The following is a 20,905-nucleotide window of genomic DNA, read 5'->3' on the forward strand; positions in this document are numbered from 1 at the left end:
AAGATCTTTTCGTCACAGAGATGCTCAACGCTTGAGAACGACAAGCTACAGACTGATTTGGGTCTTCCTTAATTGATGCGATAACGGAAGCAATCTTCCCGACACTATGGGCTCTTTTTTGTCTCACTGGCACGGGAATATTTTGCACTGTGCCTGTGGATTCAAATTTTTCCCTAGAAGCTCAATAGTTGATCTGACAGAACAATTATGACGACCATAAATTAGAAGTAGCGCTCTTAAAGTTGAGGCCACTGAAAAACCCGTTATAAAATATTAAAATTACAAATTAAAAAGACAAAAGACAAAAGCCTCTTCTTAAATTTGTCATGCGAAAAAAGTATGTAAATAGAGCACAAAATGCGTTTCACAAGAAAACTACAGTTAATAAACAACAAACTGTTAGCAATGACCTATGTGCTATAGTAGCAATAAATGAAACTTTGAATGAAAAACAATTTACACAGATGGTCATAAAAGTATGTAAACATCAGTTGGGAGCAGAAAAGTGCAATGTGACATTAACCGGACGACACAGTTAGAGATATGCCGCAATACATTCACATTCGAACAACACTCACTGTTAGTCAGCTCATTGAGTATCTTCAAGGAAGTCACACACATATGTACATACGTACGTGAAACCACTTAGAGCCTAACATAATGGACATTACATGATGCGCGCTGCATTGCCGTCATTAAAAATGACAATTGCAAACTATTGGCGCAGAAAAAATAAAAATCACAAACATTATAACGCAGCCACACACAAATACGCACATACATACGTAGGTATGTACATCGATACAAACGCATTTGTTTGCGGCTTTTACCAGTTGCCAGTTGCTGAGTGCGGTAACAGTATATAATCAAACAAAACGGTTTATTGCAAACGGGTTTGTTTGCCACGCCGCCGTCGACATTGCAACAAACAATGAGCGCGAATCTAAATTGATGGCCAATCGATCGCTTGCACGGTCACTCTGCTGTGCTCTGTTTAACTTCTGCCGTGGTCGGTGGCGTTGCGTTGACACACATACACTCATACATATAAATATTCACTTAGACGATGTAGTGGACTTGTGACTCTATTCCTTTTGACTTTGCCACCGCGAGTAATAAATGGTTTCTTCTTTATGGCTAATTAATTTGTTTGCATTAGTATCCATTACATTTAACCAGTACCGTTATACTGAGTACAGTAATGATTATAGGTTGGTGATATGAATGCCACTTGTTGCAACCAAGTTTTTGACAGCTCTGACCCAAAAAGAATTACTTTCGAGTGGTTGGTTCTTCATTATTAAATATACTTGAAAATGTATGTAAAAGGTGATCCATTTCGAGGTTCCCTATTTAAAAAAAAAACACAGAAAATTCAAATTGAATATGAAATATTTATTATCACTCGAAAGAACATTCTTTGGCATTTACATATATTTTGCAATACTCCCTCTTTCAAATGTTGACCGCGGCTAAAGGGTTTGTCCGGAAAGTAATAGGACTGACTCAATTTAAAAAAAATTCTTTAACCAATCGTTACAATTCTTTAAAAACTTCATCGGCCTTATCAGGCAAGGAAACAAAAACAAAAGTCCGAAAAGTCCAATCGGCTGCGATGTCTTATCGGACCTAATTGACCCATCGTTGGAGCCTCTTGAAGGCTTCCACGTTAAACTTGGCGTTGACGGTTTGTTCAGGAACAAATTCATAGTCAATCGCAGGTCTTCCAGTATGATCTTTATCAGTGACCTCTTCCCGGCCCTCCAAAAAGGCCTGGTGCCACCGAAAATCACCACTTCTTGCTAAAGCAACATCTGGGTAAGCCTGCTTGATCATATCAAACGTCTCTGTCGGATTTACCGAGTTTCACACAGAATTTAATCGCGTACCTTCGTCATGCACCATTCACAGAAACACGTCACCCGAAAATGTTTGTCCCGACTCTGACCGAAATACAGTCGCGGCAGAAGTAAATCAGTCCTAATACTTTCTGGACAAACCCACTCAGATGGTCCATCCATTGAGCCCAATTTTCGATAATTTGAATTTCCATTAATGAATTTCGAACTTTTCGACTGGTAACTGCCAAATGACACCCGTGATATTTTTCTCTAAGGTCTGAATCGAAGCGGAAGCTAACAGTGTCATATCACACGATATTGGTGGGCAATCAAACGGCCCAAACCGTGAAGAGTTCTCTCAATAAATCCATTGATTGTTGCGATGTGTGGGAAGTGGCGCCGTTTTGTTGAAATCAAGAGCCACCGAGATCGCGAGCTTCAATTTCAGGCATCAAACAGTAGGTTATCATTGCCCGCTAACGGTCACCATTGCGGGTTACGTTCTCCCCGGAATCATTTTTGAAGAAATATGGGTCGATGATTCCATCAGCAAACAAACCATACCGAACCGTTTTCTTATGGATGAAATGACAGCTCTTGAATCTCTTTCGGTTGCTCTTCGTCCCAATTGCGGCAATTTTGCTTATTTAAATGCACTTTAAGCCAGAAATTGGCCTCGTCGCTGAACAAAATTTGGCTCGAAAATGTCGGATCTTTTTGAAACTTTTCAAGAACCCATAGAGCGAAGCTATGTCGCTGGGAAGTTTGAGAGGCTTTAAGTTCTTGCACAAGCTGTATTTTGTTGCTTTCAATCTAAGATCTCGATATAAAATACGCCAAGTCGCTTCAAATGTCAGTCCGAGTTGCTGGTAATTCTCCGCCTTCTTCGTGTACTCGATCGAATATTACTCAATAATGAATACTGGATCTGAAGATGGGGGATGGTGTTGCGAATAGTGCGCTCAGTAGGTCGATTATGTTGACCATAAGTTGAGCTAAGGGCGCGAAACACATCCTTACAGAACGTAAATTTTCGTAATAAAGTTGAACGATTCGTAAACGTAGTTCAGGCGTAAGTCTTGCCATGATGAAATACTAAACAGTATTGAACAAATAAATAACTTGCTTGACACGACTTACGCATGATCTGTCAAAAAATTGCTGTTGAGCAAAGTACCTCAACTTGGATCACTCGTTATTTCATCAAAAGCCATTAAAAAGTTATAAGGAAATTAAAAATAAGGCAAGTTATTGCTCACATTAAAACACTGAGCACACACTGCACTATAAAACACTCTAGACTTTCTAAGCTTTCGTACAACAAAAACCTCAGCTGCCTTACATTAGTTACGTAAGTTAATAATAAGTTAAGTGATATGAAATTAATGACTTAAAAATGTTTAATGCCATTTTTTTACGAAATTATGAAATAACTAAGATTCGAGACTTTCGCTTTCTTTGGCTGCTTCGCCGAAAGCAAAAACAAAAAGCAGATGAAAACTCATAATTAATGAGGTTTTATAGTCGATTTTGACCCGTGGTCGCTGATAGCGGCAGACAAACACACAACTGTTAGGTATCAGTTTACCTACACTCATTTGCATATGAACACAGTTTAGGCGCTCTTTTTATGGCTCAACACATGGCAAGCCACTCATTTACACACATAAATGTCGGAAAACACACATTTAATAAAATTTATTTTAATCACTTGTTGGGAGTTGTGAGTTGGAAAATTTGGCATCACTTTTTCAAGTGCTTAACACTTTCATTGCGTGAAAGAAATGCTGTAATAGGCAGACGCGCCTTTTGTTTTTGTACCGCAAAGTTAATGTAGAAACCGTTAAAAAATTAAAACTAAAAGAAAATAACAGCAATAAAAAAATGAAATTAGTGGGCAATATTTTGATTGCAAACAACAGGCATTAAACAGCAGCTTCATTACTCGCACGCACCAACTATCTGCGCTTAACTGCATTTATTCCAAGAAAAAATTTGTTTAATCTATATATATACATACATACGTACATTTGTGTAAAAATGATTTAATAGTAAAACAAAGTGAACCGCACATTGCACTTATTTGAAAACAAAAATGGTTGGTTAGTGGCTGCAACTAAACTACTTTTAGGGTGCGGCGTCAACACTGGCGCACTATTGTTGGAAAGTGTAGCAGCGAATAGTTTACTAATATTAGGATGACGAATTCCTTTAATATTATTTAAAGTTCTGCAAAAATTAAGCCTTTCGTCATTTTGTGGGGCGAATTTTTTTCGGGTTTTTTATTGTCATTCAGTCTTCTCGACGTGTCAGCCCCATTCAGTGACCAGTTAGTATTCCCATCATGTTCCTACAGTCTTTTCTATCGAGTGCCAATACCGTTTTTCACATGACGATTGCAATCTTGCACCCAAGTAGCTCGTTTCATAGTTTTTTGATTTTCTTTACCATGCTTCTGTCAATATCGTCGTATAGACAATGCATGGGTTCCCATTGTTGATCACATTTTCTGGTATTAGCCGTACACCATTCTTGGCAATTTCGTCCACTATTTCATTGCCTTCGATGCCTTTGTGGCCTGGCATGCAGTAGAAATGATGTTCCTTGCTTCTGACAACACTTTTCACCGCTGTCCTGCTTTCCAAGACACTTCTGGCCCATATGTGATACGAGGTTACTGCCTTGATTGCTGTTTGGCTGTCTACGTAGATGTTGACTCTGGAATTACCTGCAGGTGCATTAGAGGCCAGCTCTGCTGCTTTCGCAATAGCAAACAGTGGTCCGGCAACTTAAAATGTTGTCTTATGCCTAACTCTGCACAGTACTACTATATACTATACTATACTACTAGTATATTCCCACACCAACTCTATCTTTCATTTTCGAGCCATCAGTATAGATGTTTAAAGTGTTGCGCGTAGCTAACATACCTTTACACCAACTTTCTTCTTCTACGTTTACTTTGATTCTTCTTTCCCAGTTGAAAAGTGGAGTCGTGTAGTCGGTGTTTGCCCAACCGCCATTACCCACCGAGCTATGGCCGAATGTTCTATATGTAATAGTAGTCATCCCGCCGATTTTGCTGCGCAATTTTCCGCTAGAAGCACAGTGGAGCAGAAATGGTTGGAAATTAGATGTTTAGCATCAAGGTACTTGGTGCGGTCCTTGAGAGAGAGTTGTATCGCATTTATCGAACGGATCCTCCATGGAGGAATTTTGTGTTTTCTAGTGAACACAAGCAAGTCCGCTTCTGTGGGTTCCACCCCAGACCCACTTGCGATGCCCAGTTCTGAACTGTATTGAGAGTGGTGGTTATAATACTGCTAATGGTCTGTAGATACCTACCCGTCATTAAGATGGCAATGTCATCCGCATATGCCACATTGGTTTCAAAGTTCCTTAGCAGCTTATTCACCAGTAATGTCCATAGAGGCGGAGATTGCACTCCCCCTTGGGGAGTACCTCTACAGACTTCCTTCGTCATTTTAGTGTCGTTCCATTCTGCTCTTATCCATCTAGAGGTCAAAATACTTCTCATCCAACGTTGTATAGCGGGGTCAACACCTATTGACTGAATACTATACGTTGTTGACCGATCCAGGAATGCTCCAAGAGCGTATTCCTTGTATTCAAGAGACCTTTCAATATTAAATACCAGGGTATGGAGTGCAGTCTCTACTGGTTTGCCCGTCGTATATGCGTGCTGTACCTGGGACAAGCTTCTAGAAGGTGGTGCGGCCCTAATGTGTGCATCCAAGATCTTCTCTAGCGTTTTCAGCAGGAGAGAAGTTAAGATTATAGGCCTAAATTTTTTTGAGTAGGTTGAGTTGTTTCCACTTGCCTTCGGTATGAAAACTACCCTAGCCTCTCTCCATCAGTGTGGTACATACACATTTTCTGCTTATATAATTTAGGTCCAAAAACAAAAACACTGCCGATTTCCTCAACACAACTGCATATTTACAGGTAATGCAGGAAAGATTAAGACAAAAGACCTGAACTGATGGAAAAACCATCTCACTGCCGTCCGCAAATTAACTAAAATCGCCGCTATTACGCTTACAACTAAATTTACAAACATTAAGCATACATAAGCACTCGGGCTAGTGTTAGTTCGTATACTCGTACGTCGTCGTACGGCCATATGTGATTAAAAGGTAATTCACATTGTTGCTTTGTGGTCATAGCTATTTAACAACTGGCCTACTATGCCAGGGTGATCATAAATTAAAACAATAACAACAACAACAACAACGACAGCAATAATAACAACAACAATAAAAGCAATTAACAAAACATTAACAAAGTGATGTTGTGTGCATTGAACCCGCCCGTTCAGCGTAGAAAGTAAAAGTGCGCCGAAGTGAATGAATCTATTCAGTAAACTCATGCACATACGCAAATAAGTGCAACTATATACGAATGGCGTGTATATGTATATGATTGTACATATGTATTAAGAAACGTATGCATGGCAGCGGGTATAGAAATGTTGTGCCAGCGTTTTCATTCGCGTCATATTTGCGGGTTATCAGCTAATCACTACAAGCATACACCGTTTCATACAAATATTAGCGTTCAAACAATATTTAAATAGATGCGTTATTGTTGTTGCAAACTGTTGCTAATTCTCGTCTAATATTCGCGGTTCATTCATGGCGCTTGTGTACCTTTCCTCAGGGCTTAGACGAACGCTTAAATAATTTTCAGCATTTACAACAAAAAATTCAGGCAAAACAAAACGGAAATTCATACGCCTCGTTGCACCGGCGCGCCAACACAAACAGTAGCTGCCGCTGCCACTGCGCCGAGCCACAGCCAAGCCATTTTATTTGGCGGTGCGCTAAATGCGCGCAGCTGGCTTTGTTGTCATTGCTGCATTCGGCTGTTGCTTATTTGTGGTTGTTGTTGTTGTTGTTTAGGCTTGTTTACGCTTGCTGGTTGGCGTCGATCTATTAGCCAAGCCATTGCCATCGCTACTGCCACATATGGTGCACGTTGGCGGCGCTGCGTCTGCTGTCTTCAGCTCCGTCGGCCGCCAACCAGCCGGGCAGCCAGCAGCCGTCATCCATATTGGTCAGCTTATGCGCTTACGTAATACCGTGTTCGCACGCTTATGCGTTGTAGTCTTTTGTGGTGGCATGCCTCCGATTGCTTGAGTTGCAATTTTAATTAAAAACTCATTTGCATGCGAATTCCGCGCCACCCGCGTGCCGCATAACTACTATTACACGCGTAACCGTAATGGAAGTAGAAAATTTAAATAGCAATTAAAGAAAATAATGCATTAACTAGAACGCTAATGTCGTAATATGCGCTTCTTATTGTTCTCGCTGCTCAATGCTTGAATTTGCACATTCTCAGAGTTGTTGTTATTTGTGTATGTTTATGTTTCTATGAAAAGTCATAAATAATCATAAGCGGTTTATATTTTTTTCTAAGTCTGACTTGTCCAATGTGTTTCCTGTGAAAATCGCAAGAATTTCATTTCCGCTCAGCCATTCAGAAGGCAGACACTTGACAGGTGTTGCGAAACCTGTTAATTTTCCGTCCTAAATTTTAAGTCGAGTGGTTATAGTTGTACTTAAGTTATTCAAGGAAATTAAAGTATTTATTTTTGATTTTATATTTGCATTTTTTTGCTTGGAATTAGGCAATTGAAATAAACTCAGAACTGCTCATTTCATGGTTTTGAAATCACAGAACCGTAATGTAAAACTAAATTTTTGTCAAACTAAAATTTGTATTAGTCATTTGTCGTATCAAAATCGGAATGTTGGATTTGACGTCTACGTCATACTTACGGTGACTCATTCTTCTTCTTCTTTATCGGCGTAGACTCCGCGTACGCGTCAGTCGTTCTTGCTTTTCGCTGTTTAGCACCAACTATATATTCCAAGTAAAGCCAGGTCCTTCTTCACCTGGACTTTCCAAAGGAGTGGAGGTCTTCCGCTTCCGCCGGCGCGTACTGCGTCAAATACTCTCAGAGCTGGAGAGTTTTCATCCATTCAGATGCCATGAGTCGTAACCGCTGTCTCAATGCCCTCGTATATTTGGTACAGCTCATCGTTCCATCGACTGTGATATTTACCGCTTGACAATGCACAAAGGACCATAAATATTCCGCAGAAGAGAGTTCAAACATCGACTCAACAGATTTTGTCATCGTCCTTGCCTCTGCATCATAGAGAGTTGTAGAGATTGGTCTTTGTTCGTCAAGAGAGGGCTTAAGTTCTCAATTGCCTACTCAGTATGAAGTAGCACCTGTTGAGACTGCGACGACTGTTTTTTTTTATGACAAGAGATATTTAGTCTTGCCCGCGTTCACTATCCAACCCATTTGCTTCGCTTCTTTGTCCAAACTGGAGAAACGCCAGCAGCTGTACACTCTTATAGAAGATTGTACCTTCACGGTTTAGTTCTACAGCTCGAGCTCCTTTCTCCAAGAGTAGATTGAAGAAGTCACGCGAAAGGAAGTCGCTTTGTCTGTAACCTCCTTGGTATCGAACGGCTCGGAGAGGTCCTTCTAGATCCTGACGGAGCTTTTGGTGTTGCTTAGTCTTGCGGAGATACCAAATTCAATCATCGCAGCATAGAGGCAGCTCCTCTTCGTGCCGTCAAAAGCAGCTTTAAAATCGGGCATCAGTCACTAGATCACCTCTGGGGGTTCTATAAGAGTATGCTCCGGTCTTGAATTATTAATTTAAATACAGGATCTTTTCGTGAAAGGAATAAAACAGACACGGATGAAAGACTCTCATCATGGTTCTATTCTGTGGTAAACAAAAAGCTCACTACCAATATGATTGTAAATAGTTTAAACAATCCCCTAACGATTTCATCGGTTTCATTAATCACAAGACGTCACCGCAAGGATTTCACTGTCATATCTATTTCCTCTCGGTCATAAATAAAACAAGAATTATTCCAATTATCTCTTCAGCAGTTTGCAGCAAAGGAGTTATGAATTCATGGCGTGCCAAAGTTCGGTCTATTTGATTTCAAAAGCATATAAATCTTGTCTAAGCCAGGATAATAATAAAATTTTCAGAAAACGTTATACTCAGGTGTCATTTCCACAAGCTCAAACAAGATTACAAAATATTGCCCCTTCACATTTATATAGTAAATGCGCCGCTTTTGTGTTACTACCGCTTTTGGTTAGACATGAGTACCCATGAGCAGGCGACTTTTATGGCATTTTTAATTTCCTTTGCTTGGGTGCAAGATTATTTTATATTTGACCAAGTCTCGAATAAAATCGCGCTTATGTCTATTTTATATAAATATATACATATATATATCTGTTAGCACATATAATTAAATATAACGAAGCGAATAATATGGCTTAAACTTAATTGCTGCAAAAAACCCGCTGAGGTAAATGTCAGACATTTTTGTGTCATGATTCTTCCGCCGTTTCTTAACCAATTTTATGAATCATATGAAAATTTAATGACTCTGACCGCCGCAGCAATTTCGATAAATGCATGTATAAGTTTTTTTGTTAAAGGTGCGTATGTGTGTGTGTCACCATGTGAGAACATTAGATTGGGACGTATTCAATATAACAATCTTGCTCAATTTTTTACGATCTTTTCAGCGGTATATGAGTGGAAAAAGAAGTGAAAAAGAAGTATAAAGTGATCTCACAAATGAAGAGAAGAAGGAGAAGGAAATAATTATTTAATAATCACTTGGACACTATATACAGTCGAAACTCTCTATAACGAATTCCAAGGGACTGGATATTTACTTCACTATAAAGAAAATTCGCTATATGGAGATTATAATATGTACACTCAAAGTAGACCCAAAACACAGTGTTCTTATAATTGCTTCGCAATAAAGAAAACTTCGTTGCACAATAGACCTAAGGTCGCGATGCATTCCTCATTTATTTATATACGAGTTCCTTATAGAGAGTTTCAACTGTAATTAAGGCTTGGGTAAGTATATAAGGGAAAAGAGCGAAAATTTTAGAAAAACAAAAACTAAAAATTGAATTTTCGGTAGAGATTTTTACAAAACATAAAAACTATGCGACATTTTTTTCAAATAGTTGTAATCGAAAAAAAAGTCCTTCATCCAAGTCCTTAAGAATTGTATCTCAAAGACCTGTGTAAAATCTCATGAAAATCGGTTGAGTTGTTCTCGAGTTCTCTATAAATCTTGCCTACCGACTTCAAAAACACAGTTTCGAGAAAAACGTGTTTAAAGACAACGCACTTAGCCTAGCTAACCTCGACCGCACAAGTTCTCAACTACATATCTCCGAAACTATTAGTTGAACTAACTTAAAAATTTAAGACTTAAAATCGATTTTTTGAAACTCGTAAACTCATGTAACCCCTTCAACTTTTAGTTCACTGGAATTCCAATTTCCTTGCTTCAAAGTAAGATTCCTTCTTGAGATACTCGATTCTAAATCTGTAAAACATGTTAGATAGAGACGTCTAATATTTGGTATAGCAAGATCAATTATAACTTAGTTCGTTATATTTTACGGCAAGCAACCCCAATTTTTTTCGTGTTTGCGCACTCTAATAGTTAACTAAATACAAATGTACATACATATGTACATATACGTATATTGAAGTTTTCTCCAAACAAATTGTTAGAAATAATAAAATAAATACTAACTGTTAAGGAATGTTGCTGACCGCACAGCAGAGTTCAGGTAAAAGCCTAATAAACAACAACAACAACATTTATTGAATAACCAAAATACACCAGTTAGTCAATATTACCTTAAACGCAGACAAAGCGCGTGCGCAACAGCAGCACAGCGCCATAAGCGTGTATTACTTATAAAGGTTGGTAAATATATGCTTGTATATACGTACATATATATATTTATATATATACATACATATATATATTTATATATATCATATATACATATGTATATGTACATCGAATCACCATATATGTGAATATTCGCGCAAAGAAAGGCTGAAAGCAAAGACCACACAAGAAACCCGCAAACTCAAACTCTGCAAATTCTAACTGGATTTCATGTTAAAACGCCAAAATTCACGGTGTCACGTGTTTTTTATGAGTTCACTGAAGTGGAAGCTGGGCGCCAAGCGCTTACGAGCGTTCTTTGTCTGCTATTGGCTTTGAGTGTTTGAGTCCGCGTGGCCAGCTGCTTGACCCAATTCGCGACTTGTTGTTTTACGTTGAAAAACTGTTAACGGAAAGTAAAATTAGATGCAGAACGGACTGGCAGAGTTGCTAATTTGTAATGCTCTTGGCGCGTACGCTGTTGCCTCCGCTTCTGTGTTCGGTGTTCTGTGTTCTGCGAAGGAAAAGTAATAAATAATTTTGCTAGGGTTCATTAGAAATGCTAGAAGAGAACATTTATATAACTGATGATGTGTTGAGCGCGTATTAAAATGACAAAGTAGGCTTGAAGAAACCCAGCACTAGCGCCCTGCAACACTTCGTTCGTCGTCATGAGAAATAATGCCCGCTTTTTATGGGTGCCCCACTAACGCACCATGAACAGGTACCTGCCACCAAAGTTGTAATTATAATATATCGCAACAAAAAACATGTAGCACCGTTGGTAAAACCGCTTCTAGCCCCAAGCTGCAGTTAATGTGAAAAACGCCAGCAACGGTTATAGCAAAGTGCTTTAAAGTGTTCTTCTCTAAACGGTCAACTTTTTCACAACGGACTTCGTCGTCGTTTTTTTGGTTTATGCGGAAATTTGCAGTGTGTGAAAATCTGAATGAAGGTTCTTTTTGCGCTTTATCACTATAAACGCTTGTCGTAGTTGTTAAGTAATATTTTTAGCTTCAGACTTTTATGTGAATATTTTTTTGCAAATTTTTATATAATATTTTGCTAAAATATTTTAATTTAATTTCTTCTTCTTCTTTGCAGACAATGGAGTTGAGCAATTTCAATGCATCGAAAAAGATATCGCGCGAGGAGCGCCGATATTCTGTACCTCACGGCCCCCATACACCACAGCCGCCAGCGGCCTCAGAGGATTTGCATGCCTGGTCGATATATAGGTAAGCTAATGTATTACGAGTGGATGCAGGAAGTATGCGGAACTTTAGAATCCAAAAACAATGTTGAAAAATGTTAGACCTGAATTAAAGGTAGATATTGATATCAGATTATTTGTACGCGGAAATTCTCATACACTTTGACTTCATAACGGATCACTTGGATCAAGGAGTCGCCAAACCGAACTCTGGCGGCTGCTTCTCTGCCCAAATACCGGCTAGGGAATTGTGGGTGGAAAGAAGCCGTTGGAGTAGAGGGGCAGTGAGCTTCTTTTCTGATGGGTCAAAGCTTGTGGGAAATGTTGGTGGAGGCGTTTACTGTCAGCTCTCTATCATCTCCAGCTTCAGACTTCTTGGCTATTGCAATGTTTTCCAAGCCGAGGTTACAACCATTAAGGTAGCAATAGATTTACTGCTCCGGAGTGCAGCCTGCTTCAGAGAATTGACCATCCATTCCTCATATAGCAGTGCGCCGATACCAGTCTTGAACTCATCAACAGTGCGTTTAGGGTGGGTCAAGTAGTGTCTAATCTCGCTATCAATAGCATCGAGTGTCATTGTGGTAAGACTGATATAGGTGCCATGCCACAGTGGAAACAGAGAAAATTGTAAAGCTGATAAGCTAGCAAGGAAAGGCACCCTAAAACCGCCATCAGTAGAATGGGAGCGGGTCTTGTTCTACTACAAGATAGCGGTAGCTTGGCCAGCGCTGGTATATGCGCTGTTGCAAACAATTTTTGTCCCAAAATCAATCGCAAGATCTCTCATCCCTCATTAAGGTTAGCCTCTCCCTAGTTGTCGGGCTTTTAACAGGCCGTTGCCATATTGGCGTCCACGCTGTTAAGCTGGGAATCTTACCAGACGTCATCTACAGAAGCTGAAGAAGAAGATGAGATGGGAATAACTCAACACTTCCTTGAGTGTCCCGCGTTTGGGAGGTCAAGACTTAAACACTTGGGAGTGCATTCCTTCATATATCCCACTGAACTGACGGGAATGGAAGTCAAACGCCTATGCAAATTTGTATTGGCTACTAACAATATACTACTAACTAATTCTTTTTTTCTTTGGCTTCACAAGGGCCTACATATAGCATGTTATAGTGGTTATAATAGTACATAGGCTTCTGTTTCTAACACAGCGGGTTTCTGACCCGGACTGGTTCCATTTAAAATGCTTACTTAATGGGTGCTTAAAACCAAGGTCTCTCACTTCATCTCCAAATAGAAACGGTTTACGATATTACCATTCATATGAATTCCTATATGAAGCCTACAATTTGAAACTGTCAAATAATCCGTCTTTATTTGAACGCTTCGTACTCCAAACATTTGACCTTAATTCTCGTTAAAAAATTAGCTTTCATCTATTTTGGAGTAAGCCACTTATTAAGCGCACCTGTCACATGAAGTGTACATGTTTTATTCTATTACTTATTTCCGCTTCTGCGCGCTCAAATCAAAAAATAGGACCGAGTGGTCGCATAGGTATGTGGGCTGCAACGCTCGTAAACAAAGCTTCGTCGATGCATTCTGCGGTTGAGTAGCTCGCTTAGGCGGAAGTGCTCATAAATTAACATTGATTGATTTTTGACGTTAAATCAAAACCGTTGAGCCGCAAGAGCCAATGTCAGGTAGCGCTTGAACGCATCACAATACAGCACACCACACCTTCCATGGTTGCCCGTTTAGGCATTTTGTTGAACGCCAAGCCCTTGTAACCACCAACCTCAACACATTTCTGTTTTGTTGTCATTGCACAGCAATGCCGCCAACAACTTATTGCATTTACGGTTATAATAAAAGAAATCCATAATGTCATAGAAAACCGCACACAAAGCTTGAATTAAATGTAATTTTCCTGCGCATTGTTCCGCTCTTCTTCTTGCAATTGCAGACAAAATCTCAACTCCGACTTCACCGACTCCGCTTTGGGCTCATCGGACAAATCACCGCTGCCATATGGAAATTTCCAGCTACGCGACACCACTGTGCAATCAATTCTCAATCATCCCGCGCTACGGACCGAAGTAAGTTCTGACTGCTGCGAGTCAAAACGAAAGCTAAAGAAAACTTAACAACTTTTTTACTTTCCGCTTTCATAAAGATCCCCCTTGGGATCGAATATGTATACATATTTGAAATTCGGACTGCCGCGCGTATTTCCACCGAATGCCGGTTCGCAGCGTTCGCACCGACCGCCGGGTCCAGGACCGGGTGGCGTGCGCGGTCGTGTTAATCGTGGCTTCCGCGATAGTTCAGGTGTGCCGCCAGCAGGTTCATCTGGCTACGATAGCAGTGACAACGAAACAACGCGCAGCCGAGTGCCGCCCAATTTGAGGTGAGCTCACTGGGGAAATTACAAAACCCCAACTTTACTAATACATTTTACTAAATTACGTGTTATTCCTTATAGAAAATACCGCAGTGAGTCGGACTTCCGTGCCATTGGCGGCATACCAAGCTCACGTCCCGAATCGCGCGCACAAGGCGTACCCATGACGGCGCTGCGACAGGCGAACAGTCGCGCAAGCATAGCTGGTAAGTGTTGTTTACTTTATCGATTCGCCTTTTTTGGCATACCGGTGCTAATTTTTCTATAATGGCTACTACTTTCCTCTGACACCCGCACGACAGTGGGCACACACATTAATACTCATCACTATGTGCCGAATGGCAAGCATTACGGTCATCGTTCGCACAGTGAAGCCGATTTGTTGGCCGGTGGTGCTGACGTCATCGGTTATGACTACGGCGAGTCACGTATCTATGGCACATCGCGCAATCGCAGTTCAGACCATCCGAACGGTGGACACTCCAGCTACATTATGTCCAGCCGGAAACATTCGAGTATCGGACTTGTCTATCCCAATATACAGGTGCACTGTCTGGATGTGAATCCATGTCTACGCGGAGTTTCGTTACAAGCTAAGGCAGGCGATTTGTTCGCCATAATGGCAACGTCGCAACGTGAAGGCACAGCGTTGACGGAGTGCTTGGCGGGTTTACGAGCGTATGGGTGGTGGGAATTCTTATCAATGGCCAACAAATCAATAGACGCGGCACGTTAGATGGTTATGTGCCGGCGTTAAGTATCCTCGTTGGATCCGCGTATGAGCTGCAATGTACTTTGAATTTCCATGCCGCATTGAAGCCGACCGCTGGATCGAACGGACCTCAAGGAGAGAGGGTAAGTGTGTGAAGTAGAAATCTTCGCTAGGAACAAAGCAAACTAAGTTATCTCTTTCACATTAGATGGATGTGCTAATCGAGGATCTGGGTTTGACTACCGTGCGCGCATCGAACGTGTCTTGCTCACACACTCCGAGAAGCAGCGTCTGAGCGTCACTTGTCAATTGCTTGCACAGTCATCACTGCTCATACTCGATCAGATTACCAGTAATATGGACATCTTCGACACATTCTTTCTGGTGGAATATTTGCGACAATGGGCTAGTGGTGGCCGTATTGTGATCATGACACTACAACCACCGACATTCGAAATACTCTCAATGTGTTCCAGTGTGCTGCTGTTATCAGGCGGGCGTACTGTATGTTTCCGGCAGTCGTTCCGATTTGCCCGACATGGGCGAGTTGGGCTATCGCCCGTCCACTTCGCTTTAAGAAACCCAGCCGATTATTACTGTAGTGCAGGTTACAAATAAATATTTTGTATCTACTAGCATATTATTCCGTTGCAGTGGACTAGCATTGGATTACCTTCAGCTGCTGCCATGCTGGAGTCATCGGCACGCATCGAATCATTGGCCAATTCGTGGATCAAATCAACTCCGAACCACTGCTAGTCAGTGCCACCGGCATCATTGCCTTAACTTCACAAGGAAAGCGGGTTTCTGGGGACAGACGAAAGCTTTAATAAAAACGCTTTGCCGCCTACAAACAACCGGGATCGCTGCTCACCTGGATTAGTAAGCTGATTGCGGCGGCGGGTGCTTTCACTTTGCATCGGTTGCATATTCTGGGATGTGCCCGCTTCAGATGCACAACTCACTTACAACGATCGCTTTGGTTATCATCACTGCGTCATGGCGGTGGTCTACTGGCCATTGCTACTCTTGACCATACGCGACGCGCAAGAGGATCGACGTCATGCCGAGCGCGACATACGCTTGGGTCTTTACTCGCGTGGTCTCTACTTTACCATACAGGTAGGTTCAATTTTGACTTGCTGCTGAAGTGTAGTGTTTTCAAAAGAAGTCTTCATATGTTTATAGTGCTTATTGGGACTGTTTCCGAGCCTTTGCATCTGGCTGGCTTACTTGCTGCCGGCGCACAGCATGGCAGGCTTGTACACATATTCGACCAGCAGCGATGCCGGCATCTATCTCTATATGGGTAAGCCTCAAACTGTTGTTTATGGTTGTAAACGTACATTTGATATAATTTTGGTTTCACAGGCTACATGCTGCTCTATCTCACCGTCATACAAACACTTGGCCTATTCTGTGCTCACCTTATGCCCTGCAAGGTGTCCGCTAGCATTTTCAATGCACTTATCACACTGGGTCTGACCGCTGTGGGCGGTTATGCCGTGCATCCGCGGGATCTCTCGAAATTGTGGTCCTGGTCACAGCTTATATCACCCGAAAAGTGGTTGCTACCTGTGCTGGTGCAGGATGAATACAGCGCAGACACGCTCACCAACTCGGCGGGCCTACAGCTCTGTCGCAACAAGCAGGTATGTGTGCGGTTTATCAGTAGGCCCTTGATTCCGGCAACAAGCTTATGGAATTTGCTTATATTTTCGGTTTTGCAGGTGCAACATCAGGAGATCATTGTGCAGCAGCCGTGCCCACCACCGAACGGCACCCATGTGCTAGCTGATTTTCAGTTGCTGCCGCGCAATCACATACTGGATCCGAGCGAGACGTACGAGCAGACCACCACACTCGCTTTGGTGCTGGCCTCGGTCATATTGTTCGTGGTGACGTTTTTCGTTTTCGTGTGCAATTGTCGCAATACTTTTCGCAAGAAGCAGAAGCGAATGTAAAATAATTTTTAGAACTTTTTTTTTTTAATTTTTGAAAAAAAAAAATTTTGGAAAAAGTTAAAAAAAAAATTTTGAAAAAAAAAATTGAAAAAAATTTGTTTTATAAAACAAATAGCTTAAAATTGTAGAGCATAATGAACTTGAGCTAAGTGCTAAAAAATAAAAAAATATTTACGCTGACTTCCATAGTTTGTAGCAGAATACGCACATTTTAACAACGCATTTACCGACGTAATTACTATAAATAGATATACTATATGCTAATTGAGTAACGATTATTTTTTAAAAAATACTAAATAAATTTAGCCAACGCGTTCCAATTGAAAATGATTAAGTGCGATGCGATGTTTATACAGCATGTATGTATGTATGTATGACTACAATATTAACATACTTAATTCTTCTTAGAGATAAGCGCTTAAGTTTTATGTATAAATAGCGTCAAAAGGAAAATATATGAATATTTAAAATTTAGAATAAACGCAAGAAAGTGTTGTCAATGAGCGCGCAAATGATAAGCCGTTTGTCTGGTTTAGAAAAATATGTATGTATGTATATTTGTATATTTTATATTTCCAATTCTTATTGTCACTAAGAGGATTATGCTTTGCTTGCTAAATGAAATGTAGTATTTCTTATCAATGATGGAATAGACGCAAGTTTGTATGAGCCAACACGATGCCGTGTTCATTGCAGGCCTCGATAACGCCAGCATCATTGGTGGAACCAGCCGGACTGCCGATGTATGATACGCCACTCTATATAAATAAAAAAAACAACAACAAATTTAGTGTTTATCCCATATAGCCACAATTGCGCTTGCTTACCAATCTGGCGCGATCGATATTATCACGGAATGGGAAGAAGGCATCGGAACCCAAAGAAACGCCGTCCAATTGCTTAAGCCAATCTGCCTTCTCTTGCGCGCTCAACTGTGGTGGCACCTCCTCAAACCTGCAGCGTCGTTACAATAACAATAATTACTTTAAATATATTTTTCAAAATATTAACACAAACTTACATCGCCTCGAACTGGCTGAGCGGCATGTCCTTGCCCACAGTGCCGTTCACGTAGTTGTCGATGGCATTCGAGATTTCCGCGCGCTTGACGCCCGCCTTGAATTTCATGCTGGCAACACGTGGGTGTTGGCGCAGCCACCAATTGTCGGCCTTTTCGCCAGCCAAACGTGTGCAGTGTATGCGCGACTGTTGGCCGGCGCCAATGCCAATGACTTGGCCATCGCGTGCATAGCACACGGAATTACTTTGCGTGAACTTCAGCGCGATGGTTGCGACAATTAAGTCGCGTATGGCATTCTCAGGTAGAGTGTTGAGCTTCGTGACGACATTGGCGAACAATGTGGCATCGATAACGGCATCATTGCGTTTTTGTTCCAGCGTTAAACCGAAGATGGTTTTGCGTTCCAATGTGCTTGGCTCATAATCGGGATCCATCTGTGGCATAAATTAACATTAAAACCAATTTTAGCAAATTAAACGTTGCAACTTACCTGTAGAATGCAGTAACCGCCGTTCTTTTTCTTCTTCAATAACTCCAACGCGGCTGGCTCATAACCGGGCGCAATAATACCATCTGACACCTCGCGCGAAATTATTCGCGCAGTCACCACGTCACAAATGTCGGAAAGCGCAACAAAGTCACCGAATGAGGACATGCGATCGGCACCGCGCGCACGCGCATACGCGGTGGCCAACGGTGTCAAGCTGTCATACAAATCGTCTACCATGCATAACTTGGCTTGCTCACGACTCAATGGTGTGCCCACGGCTGCGCCAGCCGGTGAGACGTGCTTGAAACTAGTCGCGGCGGGCAAATTTAGTGCACGCTTGAGTTCGCGTACAAGTTGCCAGCCATTAAGCGCATCACACAAATTAATAAATCCCGGCGAGGCATTGACCACCTTCAGCGGAAGCGATTCAAGTTGTGTGAAGAGCTGTGCGGGTTTCTGGTGTGGGTTCATGCCATAACGTAAGTTGAGCTGCGACCCACCTGAAGAATATTGCTTGCGGAAATAATCGGAAATTGCATCGTCGTACGTGGCAGTGTGTGTGAAGGCTTTGAGCGCCAAAACTTTTCTAAAATCGAAATACATACATACATACATACATATGTTATTTTCAAAATTGGAATTTGAGATAGCCGACTCTTACCTAGTGTCCAAAGTAGTATCGCCATGCTCCTTGATTTCGCCGAGCACCTTGGCATAATCGCTAGCCTCACAGATAACCGTGACACGCGCATGGTTTTTGGCTGCCGCACGTAGCAGAGTGACACCGCCAATATCAATATTCTCAACAGCATCGGCCACTGTCACATCAGGTTTGGATACAGTGTTCACAAATGGATATAGATTGCACACAACCAAGCTGACCAAGTCGAAGTTTTGCTGCTTCATATCGGCTAGATCGCTTTCTGTGGTGCGCGAAAGTATGCCAGCATGCACGGCTGGGTGCAGGGTCTTGACGCGACCACCAAGCATTTCTGGTGCGCCGGTTATGTCGGAGACATCATCCACAGCTAGACCAACATTACGCAACGCCGTGGCAGTGCCACCACTAGCAACCAGACGAAAACCAAGCGCGGCAAGGTTCTGACCCAAATCGATCAGTCCGGTTTTGTCGGATACACTCAGGAGAGCTGGAAATATATTCCAAATATGACAAAGATTGATTTTTATAAATATAATTATGTAAATTAATGGACACTCACCAATACGTTTCGCTGCCATTTTCCTTGATGAAGTCTGGAGGATATGTGGTAGAGAATCAGTACCGTTTGCGAACACAGTTCAACTGTAAATAAAATGAGTTGGTTTGGTTTATTATCAAAATAAACAGCAATGATTTCTGGAGATATCGGTTACTTTCAGTTGTTATTTTAAAATATTGCAAGCAATGACCTGCTTTTAACACCCATCATCGCAATTGCTAGAGATAAGCAGTGCGTTGCTTTCCGCCTAATGGGAGATAATTGAGATCTCTGTAATTGACCTCTGATTTGAACCTGAAGTTGTACATGTGTATGTTAGATTGTCTGTGCATCATTACATATTCAGGCACGGGCCTACATATAGCTAAAAAAAAAAAAGAATCGTCGCTAATCTACTACTTTCGTCAGTACTCGGCAACCCCAAATCCTATCAAACACGCTCGCCAACAAGATTTATGTTTGTAAATATGTGTATACACGTGTTTAACTATGTACATATGTAAGCATGTTCTGCCTTCGCATGCGGCTCAAATTGCTTTGCGTCAATGTAAACATGTGGGTTTCGAAAACTTGTTACATGCCGCTCTACAAATACATAACTGCAATTTATAAAAACTTCAGGCTCTGTTCTGAAATCCTTTTTAAAGTCATTATAATCGCGATTGCTCAAAAATCATATCCGATTTCAAACTTTGTTAATTATGGTTTCTATTCTTCAATACTAATACCTAACACACTATAACATAATTAACTAACGTAACACTAATTAATGATAAATTTTAATATACAAAATTTAGAACTTAATATTACCACTGTCAACCAAATACACGTTATGACTGAATATAATTATTTCTAATTAGACTTTAATAAGTTGAAATTAGTTAGATCGTTAACGAGCTGCCAGATCATAAAAATGTGCAGTGAAAAATATATTGAACAGATGTTTCGCAGGAAGCATCCTTTACTTTTTAATTAACTCTTTGGTCTTATTTTTTATATATATTTTTAAAACAAATTTTCGAATTTGACATATTAGCCATTATAATATAATGTCAAAACACAATCACAATTTTTTCGAACAGTTTTCAAACCAGATCCTTAGAATAATTATTTAGTATAGTGAAATGTTATAATTTGGATGATGTTCAATTATATTTTTTTATAATTTTATTATAAAAGTAAAGCTACTAATTAAAATTTTCAACTGTAGCAGATCGGTTTTCGTAACATACCTGCATTTGAAATATGAACTTATACTCAGCTGGCAACACTCAGTTATTCTAATAAGAAACGTCAGCGCT

The 20,905-nt window shown here is 40.9% G+C and overlaps 1 protein-coding gene and 1 pseudogene across 2 annotated transcripts; one reads left to right on the top strand and one right to left on the bottom strand.

Moving 5' to 3' along the window:
• The window catches only part of LOC120780023, a 51,714-nt pseudogene extending 34,359 nt beyond the window's left edge, over window positions 1-17,355 (top strand).
• Window positions 17,356-17,426: 71 nt separating this feature from the next.
• LOC120780032 (bifunctional purine biosynthesis protein ATIC-like) lies at window positions 17,427-20,447 on the bottom strand. Of its 2 annotated transcripts, none has more exons than XM_040112318.1 (7): window positions 20,415-20,447; window positions 19,605-19,687; window positions 19,046-19,532; window positions 18,385-18,970; window positions 17,895-18,328; window positions 17,701-17,827; window positions 17,427-17,631 (listed from the first exon to the last, which is right to left on the bottom strand). In XM_040112318.1, the coding sequence occupies exons 2-7, from the start codon at window positions 19,621-19,623 to the stop codon at window positions 17,512-17,514; spliced, it is 1,773 nt and encodes a 590-aa protein (XP_039968252.1). In that variant the 5' UTR covers window positions 19,624-19,687; window positions 20,415-20,447; the 3' UTR covers window positions 17,427-17,511. The 2 variants fall into 2 exon arrangements, with proteins under 2 accessions (XP_039968252.1, XP_039968248.1); XM_040112314.1 differs by lacking the exon at window positions 20,415-20,447 and adding an exon at window positions 19,759-19,829.
• Window positions 20,448-20,905: the final 458 nt, after the last annotated feature.

Source organism: Bactrocera tryoni, chromosome 1 (genome assembly GCF_016617805.1).
Source record: "Bactrocera tryoni isolate S06 chromosome 1, CSIRO_BtryS06_freeze2, whole genome shotgun sequence".
NCBI lineage: Eukaryota > Metazoa > Arthropoda > Insecta > Diptera > Tephritidae > Bactrocera > Bactrocera tryoni.